This window comes from Vicia villosa, linkage group LG7, assembly GCF_029867415.1.
Source record: "Vicia villosa cultivar HV-30 ecotype Madison, WI linkage group LG7, Vvil1.0, whole genome shotgun sequence".
NCBI lineage: Eukaryota > Viridiplantae > Streptophyta > Magnoliopsida > Fabales > Fabaceae > Vicia > Vicia villosa.
Genome location: NC_081186.1, coordinates 72,389,698 through 72,401,524, shown reverse-complemented (window position 1 = coordinate 72,401,524; position 11,827 = coordinate 72,389,698). Strand labels below are relative to the sequence as shown.

Sequence of the window (11,827 nt, the reverse complement as noted above, 5' to 3'; positions counted from 1 at the left end):
GTTGAAGTTTATCCATAAATTTATCCGTGTTTTTGTTTTGTTGCGGCTGATTGTTGTCGGACAAATTCAAGAGTTTCATCCAAGCATGAGCATTGATATGAATTGAAAAGAATTAAAGCATACTCATTTTCCGTCCCATCATTCGTGTACACATTATAAGTAGTTTGTAATTATTGATAATGACACCTCAAACTTTACATATTGTTTTTGTTCTCTTTTTTTTTGTGTAACAAGAAATACATTTCAAATCAGGTGGTAATGTTTAAAAAACTTTGATATTTTTTTTTTTGGAGTGTAATTTATTATACAATGATTTGAAATCTTTATTTTGTTGGACTTAGCATATTGAAAAAAGCATTGCTACTAATATTGATATATTATATACTCTATTGAAAAAGTACTCTTATAGGATATCCTTTCAAATAAACCATGGAGTTATGTTCTTGCTACTAATCTGATAATCTTTCCCTTGCAATCAAAGTTCAATATTAATGAATTAAATTTTTTTCATTATGTCGAAGGTTTGGGAGAAATTTGACATGGAGTTTTCTATTTCCTTTATATTTTTAGTAAATTTTAACCTCACTCATTCAAATTTAGTTAAAAAAAAATAAATTTCACGGGTCACTAACATTCTAATACTCAATTTTTTAAGCGATCAAGCTTTATCAAATTATCTATGAAGCAATTTTCTCATGTCTCAAGCTATGTTGCAGAGTCCAATTCTTGTCACCATAATACTTATTTTCTATTCTAATCAACAAAATATATGTTACATATTTATTTTTAAATATTTTTAATTAGAGATTAATTACTATGCACGGTTAGTGTAATTTTTTTTTTACACAATCAGTGCATCACAACCATTCACAAATATTATTCTATAAATAATTAAAATAAGAGATGAATTTCAATAAGTATTTAATGGTCATGATTGACTGACGATGTAAAACTGCTTTACACTGTCAGTGTATATCAATTAAATTCTTTCAATTATTTTTTTTTATAATAACAATTATATATCACCAACAATCACACCTTATCAAATGATTATTATTTTAACTTAGAACCTAATTTACATACTACTAATATCTTATTAGTAAAACATTTTTTTAAGTGGTTAATTTTCATTTTATATATCTAATTTGCTTAAATTTCTTTACTTCATATTTTTTTTGTATCGTTTAAAAAATACTACACTATAAATAATACACCCGAACGACAGCACGGATCTCTGACTAGTTTTCCCTTAAAATTTCACATACAAACGAGAGTGGTTATAACTGTAAAAACAACGAAAAAATTTAATTGGCTAATTGAAGAGTCTCTTGATGATAAAAAACATAAAAATAAAAAGATTAAATACATCATCTCAAATTAACATCTTAGGACTGAAATTCCACTTTAAAAACATAAGATTAAATAAGATAAACTTCAAATAACCGCATACAAATTACCACAAAAATAATTTTAAAAAATTCAGGGTGTGTTTGTTTCAAGGTTAGAAAAATTATTCCTTGGAATGATTTTCCTAGGATTAGTATTCCTTGGAATATTATTCCAACTTATGTGTTTGGTAAGAATTTTGTTTTCTAGAAATAATGATAAAATTTGTTTAATTTAAAAATATTAAAAAATAAAAAATAATAGTAAATGTGAGTGATAGTAGGAAGTTAAAGTTGGTTGAACTTATTCCATGGGAATATTATATTCCCACCTTTTAAGCCTTGGAATAAAAATAAAAAAGTCATGTGTAAATAAGAATCTTGGGAATAAAAAATACCTTGGAATGATTTTTTAAAACTTAAATCAAACATAGGAATGTTGCATTCCCATGGCCATATTTCTGGCAATCTTTTTTACAACCTTGAAACAAACACACTCTCAAAAGTATTATTACACATAATTAACCAAAAATCATTATTAAAAAAAAGTAAAACCGAACAATCTACAAAGAAATAAAAACAAAAATCTAAAATCTAAAAAAATGAAATGTTTAGCAGAAAGGATTTCAAATTACTTTTTAAAAACGTGAAAAACTAATTTAAATTCACCTTAATTATAATTTTTTTACTCAAGCTTATATTATACATTAACTTATACATCCACAATATAAACATATTAATAAAATTAGAAAGGGGAACTTTTAAGTTTACCACTATAAAGGGTATATGCAATGTTACCTTATTTTTGAAAATATCAAATTGTAGTTCAACTATTAAAATGAAGAGGTAAACCATAACAACACGTCAAACTTAGATAAATTTATGAAAATGTATTTCTTAGTAGTTGCTCTCTTCCAATACATAAACAATGTTTCACTTTAAAATTTATAAATTTTAAAAAAAAGATTAATATATAGTAGTTGATTAAAAAAAAGAGAAGAAAAGTGTTGAACGATGTTTACTTTAATAAAAAAAGTCACAGTTAGAAAAATAAAAATCATGATCACCCTCAACAAAATGTTGACACTTCATCAAAAGTGAGAGAGGCGAGAAGAGAACAATGACACTTTATATATAGAGTATGTTTAAGATTGAAAAATAAAAGAAATAAAAAGATTTGAGATATAAGCCAAGAAGAAAGGGATAATGGTTTGCAATGATAAACTATGAAACATAGTGATAAAGATGGCCCTAAGAGAGCACATGAAGATATATCATTTGCATCTCTTCTAGTTAACACTTTTTCATGAGTATTTCAATCAACTCATGGTGGCCCAAAGAAACCACATGTAAAAGTAAAGGTAGATGTAACTTCTTAAACATATTAGACATGTGAAGTGATCTTCAATCATGTGTGATGCATTTTCCAAATGGTGTGAAAACAACGGGTACAAAGGAGAAGAAGGTGAAGACCATAAATAACCAAAAAGTGTGATTGAAGAAAGATATGTGAGAGACAAAAGGAAATAGAACACTCAAGATTTTGCCGCATCACTCATTATGCATTTCGTAATATAATTATGGTTAATTTCCGTCTTCCATTAAAAATCTGTCATGCATGAATCAAAGTAAAGTATCCCCTACATGTTTAGGATAGACAATCATTTATGCATCATGAACATAAGTTCAATGGGTTTAACATAAGGCTAAAATTATTTATGCACCATGAACATATAGGAATATCTCAATTGTTCATTGACTTTTAGAACTAAACAGAACATTATGAATATAGATCTCAAACTTTGAAGAACACAATATTTAATTTACTAGCATTATAGAAGATACACCAGGGAGGATCAAATTTTTCATCAAAAAGAAAGTAAAGATTAAAATGATATAAAATATTAAACTCTATAATTTGGCTCCATCTAATATATGACTAAGAAATTCTTTCATATTATTTTCTAAGGACCCTCCACTTGCAATTGCACATTGGCATATTTCTTGAAGCTCTCTTGCTCTTTTCCTCATACCCTTCACTTCATCATCATCCAAATTCATAAATTTTCTAACAAGTTCAGCAATTTCATCTCTTCTAATCAAAACATCATCCTCTTTAACTTTCTTCTCCACCCTCCACCCAACTTTCCAATCCTCAACAATACACTTACTATTCATGGGTTGGTCCATCATGATAGGAAAGGTAAGAAAAGGCACACCACAAAACAAACCTTCTCTAGTTGAATTCCACCCACAATGTGACCAAAAACCACCTATAGCACTATGCATCAAAACCCTCAATTGGTCACACCATGGCAAAACAAACCCTTTATCACCACAAATGTTTTTCCATTTAGAACTTTCTCCACGCATTACCCACAAGAATCTAACACCACTTTGGTGTAAACCATTAGCAATTTCGTCAATTTGTTCACTTGAAACCGAAAGAAAACTCCCTTGTGAGACATATAGTACAGAACCAAATGGTTGATTATCTAACCACTTCATGTAGTCATGGTTGATGCTTAGAGATGCAACTTGGTTATCACTAAAATAAGGTATAGTAGGGCCTAAAGTGTAAACCGGTATAGAGAATTCTTGTCTTAAAACATCAATAGCTCGAGGTTCAACTTCATATATGGAAGGGAATAATAGATATTGTGCTTTCTTCACCCATGGTATGTTATTCAAAGCTAATTGCAATAACTTACGACTACGAAAGCTTGCATCTTTGAGCGGTAAATCCAGGAGACGAATGGATGAGTTTCCAGGAATGTAATCCACACGTTTATCACCATTTTCTGTTGCAACAATAAAAAAACACAAACAAAACACTAAAAAAATGTTCACTAAATTATTCTAATCTAAAACTATTGTTTACTATTATAGTTTAGTTTTAAATAATCATTGTATTTATTAATTACTTAAAAATAGAAAAGAAAAGTAACTAACCTGAATCGGGCACTGGGTAATCACCATTTTGCTCCAAAAGATGATAATGTTTAAGAACAAGAAAAAACGACGCTGACATTGGCCAAAACGACGCAACTGGAACACTTCTCCGATTCGCAACGCGTACAACCCAGAATAGGTAAGTATCGTGTATTATCACGGTCGGTGGTGGCTCGAGCCGGTCGAGTAGCCGTTCAAAAGGTTCTTCCATTTTGGTCACAACAGCTTCGAGGAAGTTAACGAAGTCATTGGCTCGACCTTCCTCCGAGGGAATGACGTTCGGAATAGTGGCGAATTGGATGTTGTTCGGCTTAGATTCGGACCCGATGAAGCCGAGCCATTCTTCGGTGACGACGAAGGTAACGAGGATGTTGGGGTTGTTGGAGACTAGTAATTTGCTGAGGTTCATCATTGGGTTGATGTGGCCTCTTCCTGGGTATGGAACGGCGACCACGTGGGTGGTGATGGTTGGTTGAGAAGGATCTGGAGCTTCCATGGAAGGAGATAATGTTCAGTATTCGGGAGAGTGAAAGAGAATGATAGTGTTTCTATTAGAATAGTGTTTATTTAGATTCTATTTTTTTTTTTCAATGATAGTGTTTTGTTGACTTTGAAGATACTTTAATGTAAAAAAAAAGTAGCAAGTATCAAATTGGATTCATGTAGTTGTTTTATTTTTTTATATAGAGAAATAACAAAGAATATGATTTGTTTTTACACTTTCAAACAATAAAGAATTTTTATTGTATAATCGGTTAAATTATATTAATTCTTTAATTCTTCCTTAATAACTTATATTGAAATTTTGTTGCAAATTAGATGAAAAGAATTAAGATATTATTTTTTTTAAGTTAAAGGAATGATATGAATTTTTTTTTTAATTTAAGGACCATAATATATATATATATATATATATATATATATATATATATATATATATATATATATATATATATATATATATATATATATATATATATATATATATATATATATATATATATATATATATATATATATATATATATATATATATATATATATATATATATATATATATATATATATATACACTAAACTTTTTATACCTATTTTACACAATTTTTTATGAATATATTATTAAAAACTTAAAAAATTATATTGTAAATTCGAATAAACAATAATAAATAATTTAAACTAAATTTGATTTAAAAGTCCACATCTTGATAAAAATTTGTTAATGAATATTTTTTAAGTTAAAAAAATTATTCAAATGTAAGATAATTATTATTATTGCGGAAGTCTACACAAGTTAAATGGTAGACTTTTGTGTGTGTGTATGATAATTTTGAAAATGTTTATGAATTAGATTTAGATTTTAAGTGTGACATAATTTTTAACAAAAATAATTCAATAAATTTGAAATTTAATGACTTAAAAGACAATTGAATTTAAATAAGTTTTAAGAGTTAAATGACATAATCTATCATATAAGAAAAGTCTACCATTTTCCCAATCCTCATGCTGCCACATCAGCATCTATCCTCTCAAAATTCCACGTCATTCTCTAATTTATGCTAATATATTTGTGTGCTACGGCAGTTCCAAAATTTGTAACGTTAAACCTCTGCCTCTTCTCATGTTGCAGTTACAGATTTTTTCATCTCTGTGCCCATCCACGTTCTAAACCGCTACAACAATAATGACTTTATGCCTTTCATATTTATGAATCACTTTCATTCTTCATCTTTACAGTTTCCTCACCATTATCGCTTTCATTTTTATACATCATTTGCATAGAATCATGGAGGAGCAAGTATCACGTTCCTCTTTGCTTTCTGCTCCCGCTCCTTCACCTTCAGAGAACCTCAATTCAAATCCTTCTGATGCAGTTATTTTCTTCGGTCACAGTCTTGCTCTTGGAATCGGTTGCATACACCTTTTGCGCGGGACCAGAGTTCCTTACACTATTGCTTTGCTCATCCTTGGCATTGCTCTTGGATCATTAGGTTTTCACTTTTCCCCCTTTTTCATCGTTTTTATTGAATAACTTGATGATTAATGGTGGATTTTTGCATAGAATATGGTACTCATCATCGGCTCGGAAAAATTGGGGATGGAATTCGTCTCTGTAAGTTTTCATTTTTATATCTTATTAACCACTAACCATTTACCATTATTTGTCAAATATCCACTTCAATTAATTTGCTTTGGCCTCCTTCAAAGTTAACTTCTGCAGAAGCTGTTCTGCACTCAATGGAAACTATGTTCTGGATTGTTAAGACTGCTTCAAAACAACTTATAGAACATTTTTTTATGGGTCGTTTTGATGATATGGTAGAATTGGTGGCTAAGTAAGTTATTTAACACAATTTGAGTTTAATAATGTATACATGTCAATCTAAATGATCGTCGATTAGTTGTATAACTTAATTTGTATTTTCAGGGCGAAATATGCTGAATGGAAGATGTCGCCAATTATTTTCGCTCGTGGAAAGTGGTAGATTTATCACAGCACCTGTAGTTATTGATGATACAAGTAATTCAATGGATGTTAACTCTACACCAAATAGATTTGTGAATATATATCTCTTATTGAATGTTTTCACATGTAGAAAAGTAAGATTCTATCATCATAAAATGATTCATATTTCAGGTATTGACGTGATTCAAACTGATAGGACATTGGTTTTTTATGAGAAGAGAGAGATTTTATCGAAATTATGGGATATTCTCGCTGTTTATGCTTTGATAGATACAGATGTTGGCTATGGTCAAGGTTGGTCATTAGATATGTGATCGGTATGAATCTATAATGTAACCATAATTTCGAACTAATGTAAATTTCGATATGAATCTTTATATAACTGACAGAAATGAGTGACCTATGCTCTCCTATGATAATACTTCCTTGCGAACTTATAATCACATGACAGGGAGTTCAGACTGTTTTTGATACGGAGACGACATGTTTCGGCATAGCAGCATTATGAAGGTCTGCCTTATAGCGAAAAAGTGGATGATTCAATCAACAATTATTCTTGATACTGGCCACACATTGGTTCGTCGGACCATGGTCAATTTCTATTCTCTTAGTGTAGTCATCTCTTTTCATCTTCACATCACCTCACGGTTTGATTAACTCACTACTCTATTGCAGAAGAAGAATAAGATGAAACCGGATTGTAAGGTGAAGTGGATGCGAGCAACAGTAGCCAAGCTCATTGTGTTTGTGTCAGATGTTAAAGCTAAGTTTGTAGCCTAGATAATTATCCCAACTTGAGATTTTCCAACATGGGTAACAAGAAAAATTGAAGTTTTATTCTGCACAAAAATTACATAAGACGCACAGGAGCCAAGCAAATGCCAATATTAAAGTGGAGACGAAATTGAAGTGTCACCGAAAAGTTCCTCCTCTCCAATCTCAATAGAAGATCGTTATAGGAAGATCCTGGGAATGACAATTTCAGGGATGGATGATGGCTTTGTCGTCTCCCTAAGGTCCCTTGTCATCCAAAACTACGGAAACATTGCACCATTATTGTATGCTCGACATCTTCATTTTTAGAGAATGCTCAAGGTAATTTAAGACCGGGTTAGGATTTCAACTACTGAAAATGGCATTGCAGTTCTCACTGCGCAGGTATTTTGATCGTCCACTTTGACCATTTTTCGAGTTAAAATCTTGTGGCAACTACCTTACACTTATGCCTGGCAGTTTAGTATGTCGAAACTCAAATGCTGTCTGCAATATGGTCAATTTGAACATGTCCATGTGTTCAAAATCAGCAAAATACTCATGTGATATTTCGACTTTATGTCCATATTTCAGAATTTCACCATGAGTGTTTGATGAAATAACCCCTAAAAGGAAATAGGAGTTAATCAACACCAACAAATTCCTGTAATTGATAAACAAGATGTACCTTTTTCTTTTCATTGCAGGAAGCTCACACTAAAACAGATTAAAGTTGATTGAGAAGGCTGGGTTCGGTTATTGTAGTTCCTGATATGAGTCTTAACAATGCACTGGTAGCAGCTTCCTGATATGGTTTTTAATTCCATTAGCTTAATTTGTAATCTATCGATGTGATGCTTGGTTAGTCGATTTCGATCGAGTTCACTGCGTCAGTCTGGTTCGAAATCAATTAGTGGTGATATGTTTTGCAGCTGTCCCATGCTCATGCAGCACAAGGTTTTCAACCAAGAGAAATGTAAGAATTGCATTTTACGACGGACAAATAGATTGAGTTTCGGGAAGGGCTTAGATTATTTAGTGAAAACTACATAAAATTTATCTAATAATAATGTTTATATACATTGTAATTGATCCAATAAAATTTCTCTCAAAATGATTGGATAAATTTCTTCTCATCTCCTCTCTTCTATTGTTTATATACATTGTAATATCCTACCTTTTCTAACTACATCGGCTATTAAGAAACTAACTGCAGTAAAGAATTGGTGTAGAGAAGTTTCTATGATTGATGTAGCTTGAAGTTATAATATAATAATTGAAGTTATTGAAGTTATAATATAATAATAGTGTAAAGTTGAAGAAACCCTACACAGTGAAATAAACAAGCATGGATTCTAAAATTCAGCACCACACAAGAGAAAGAAATGGATCCAGAAATTAATGATACCACTGGAAAGAAAAGCTCAAAAAAAGAAAAATCACCCATGATGTCAATGCACAGGCTCACTTAACTTGTCTTTAAATTCCACTTTTATATCTTGCAAGATTTGAACTATTTGTTTTACAATTAAGTGTTATACGACCTTATATGTTCTTGATCGTTTTCTGAAACAACTGATATACAAGTGTTATGTTATGCTACTCATTGTAACGCGACTGATAAACTTTTGGTACTGAATTCAGGTTTTCGCTCTGCTATTAAGGCCATACAAAGATCACAATATCAGAGCCTACTGGAATTTCTACCATTGGGGTATCGGATACGCAATGATAATCATCAACATCTTTATAGGGTTCGACGCATTGGAGGTGTCCGCAGGGAACCGCTACGATAACTGGAAGCATGCATACAGTGGCATTATTGAAGCTTCGGGTGGAAATTTTTTGACATCAAAGATGAAATCAGATATCCTCTACGGAGAAATATGCCTTTGCTTGCTTTAGTTTGTAAATATAGAATTTGTTGTATTTTAAAAAAAATTGTCCTACGTGATTCTGATCTGCTCCAAACATATGTTTATGCGATGACATGACATTTTTTAATATACCCAGAAAACTAAATGCATTTTTTGAACTATTTAACCGGAATGGAAACAATGACAGGCTTTCTGGTCTTTACTCAATCTTACTATGAAATCTTGGAAAATAAATTGGTGTTCTCATTTTCTTTCTTCCAATGTTACAAAACTGGTGCTAACTTTGTGTTACATTTCATCTTTTGCTCTAATCTGATGTAATTGGCTGGGCCATCAGTGCTATGGTAGAGGTTTCATTCATTGTTAAGGGTTTGAATCCGGATTCATATTAACAGAAACTTAGTCGGGAGGGGACTACCCTCCCTGTATGCCTTCAAATTTTCTGGAGGAGATTAGTCATTGTTTATAGGTTTAGGAAGTGATTGCAATTGTTGTTGCTTTACTAATTATAGTGATTATGTATGAGAGATTTGTGCAGATTTATATCAAAAGCTTGGCAGATAGCTGATACACGATCAAAATGTTAACCCCATCTCGATCCCCTTGTGTGCATTCACAAAATTGACCATGAAGCGGTCCACTAGGTGGCTTGGCAATGAATCTAAGGAGGATGCCATTGTTCTAAATGTTAATTGTAATTGGAAAGAATGAGAAGGATGGGATGGAGGAAGATGTGTGATAAGAAATGACAGTTATACTTGAGTTCAGGGGTTTCACAGCTTCTTGGGAACCACTAGCATTATTCATGCATGATTCACAAACCTACTGAGTTATTGCATCGTTATGCTTCCTTGATTGCTAATGTTCAATATATGCTTGGTTTGGATTAGGATATCTTAATCAACTATACGCTCTGCGATGAAAATGCATGTGTGGATTTTCTACCAAAGACCGAAACAATTAATGCTGATGGATACAATATATGAGATGTTTTATAAAGTGGAATTCATATCTCCTTTTGAAAGATGGTAACATAAATACAAGATATGGTAACATATGACCAAAAAATTTAGATTAAAAATTATTGAAAAACAAACCTTACTAAAATATCTTAACGTATTTTTTTCACTCGATCACTGATTTGAGCGTAGAAGGTTAACCCCCCTCCATCGTACCAGAAGCTTGCTCTACCGCATTAAGACTACATGCTATCACTTCATACATTTCTACTTCTTTGACAAAACTGGCGCCGTCTGTAAGAATTGACTCTTGACTCCCTCCATTCACGAAACACATTGTTTCTCCATCGAAGACAAAAATCTCTAATCTTTTTCTCACGAAACACCAATCTCTTTCTCAAACCGATTACATAACGAACTCTTGAAGCCACAGTGACATCGAAGATTACCATATCCTCCAAACAATGTCACGCCGCTACTGCGTTCGTTTTGGTCATCTATTTATTAGTTTGGTAATTAATATATATATATTTGTTAATAAGAATACCATTACCTCTCTTCTGTATCTATTAAGTAACATTCAGTTGAAATATTAATTTATTTTTATCGCATTTATAGAATATTAAGGGTGTCAAAACAAAATCGATCCAAATTAAAATTATAAATTGATTAAAAAAATAGCAAAACACAAAAAATCGAATAATATTAAATGTGTTTGGATGTCATTTTGTAAAAACCGTTTGATTTTAATGATATTTCAGACATCAATGATCAATATATATTTATCTATATATATAATATAAAATAATTAAAATATTAAAATTAAAACTTTAACGGGTTAGTTCCATCCAAATACGAAATAATATAGTATGGATACACACGGTTACTTATATGATACGCGTATATGGTACTGATATTAACACATTTAATTAAATATTGAATAATAACAAGAATAAGTTTACTATTGATTTAAATATTTTTATAGATAATTCCAAAACAAAATTATTTATATATAGGAATAATTATACGATTGATTCAAATATATTTATATATGGAATAATATTTTTGATTTGTAAATTGATTTTAATCAATTAATATTAACGGGAACATGAAATTAGTGATCAAAATAATTAATATTAACGGGAATATTAAATTACTGATCAAAATATTGAATATTAATCGTGAACATGAAGTTACTTATCAAAATCGTGAATAATAACGGAAACATAAATTTACTAATAACGGAAACATGAAGTTACTGATAAAAATATATAATATTAATAGGAAATATGAAGTTACTAATTTAAATGTTGGAATATTAAGGGGACATGAAGTTACTGATAAAAATATTGAATATTAACAGGAACATGAAATTACTGATCAAAATATTAATATTAACGGGAATATGAAATTACTGATTAAAATATTGAATAATAA

General features: G+C 30.7%; 1 protein-coding gene and 1 long non-coding RNA gene across 8 annotated transcripts; one reads left to right on the top strand and one right to left on the bottom strand.

Annotated features, from left to right (window-relative positions):
• Nucleotides 1-3,119: 3,119 nt before the first annotated feature.
• On the bottom strand, nt 3,120-4,921 carry LOC131617425 (UDP-glycosyltransferase 87A1-like). The gene is made up of 2 exons (XM_058888713.1): nt 4,338-4,921; nt 3,120-4,186 (listed from the first exon to the last, which is right to left on the bottom strand). The coding sequence occupies exons 1-2, from the start codon at nt 4,831-4,833 to the stop codon at nt 3,297-3,299; spliced, it is 1,386 nt and encodes a 461-aa protein (XP_058744696.1). The 5' UTR covers nt 4,834-4,921; the 3' UTR covers nt 3,120-3,296.
• A 1,031-nt stretch (nt 4,922-5,952) lies between these two features.
• Nucleotides 5,953-9,559, top strand: LOC131620784 (uncharacterized). 7 transcript variants are annotated; one of them, XR_009289284.1, is made up of 5 exons: nt 5,953-6,325; nt 6,397-6,670; nt 6,763-7,392; nt 7,477-8,530; nt 9,199-9,559. It is a non-coding gene; the product is annotated as an uncharacterized LOC131620784 (long non-coding RNA). The 7 variants fall into 7 exon arrangements; XR_009289287.1 differs by lacking the exon at nt 9,199-9,559 and having other exon boundaries at nt 6,397-6,447; nt 6,543-6,670; nt 7,477-8,690; XR_009289285.1 differs by lacking the exon at nt 9,199-9,559 and having other exon boundaries at nt 6,763-6,855; nt 6,973-7,392; nt 7,477-8,690.
• Nucleotides 9,560-11,827: the final 2,268 nt, after the last annotated feature.

Excerpts from the sequence above, each read along its gene's own strand:
- LOC131617425 (XM_058888713.1), bottom strand. The coding sequence starts at position 4,833 with ATGGAAGCTCCAGATCCTTCTCAACCAACCATCACCACCCACGTGGTC. Across the intron at positions 4,187-4,337 it reads TTACCCAGTGCCCGATTCAG|AAAATGGTGATAAACGTGTG; the intron begins GTTAGTTACTTT and ends TTGTTGCAACAG.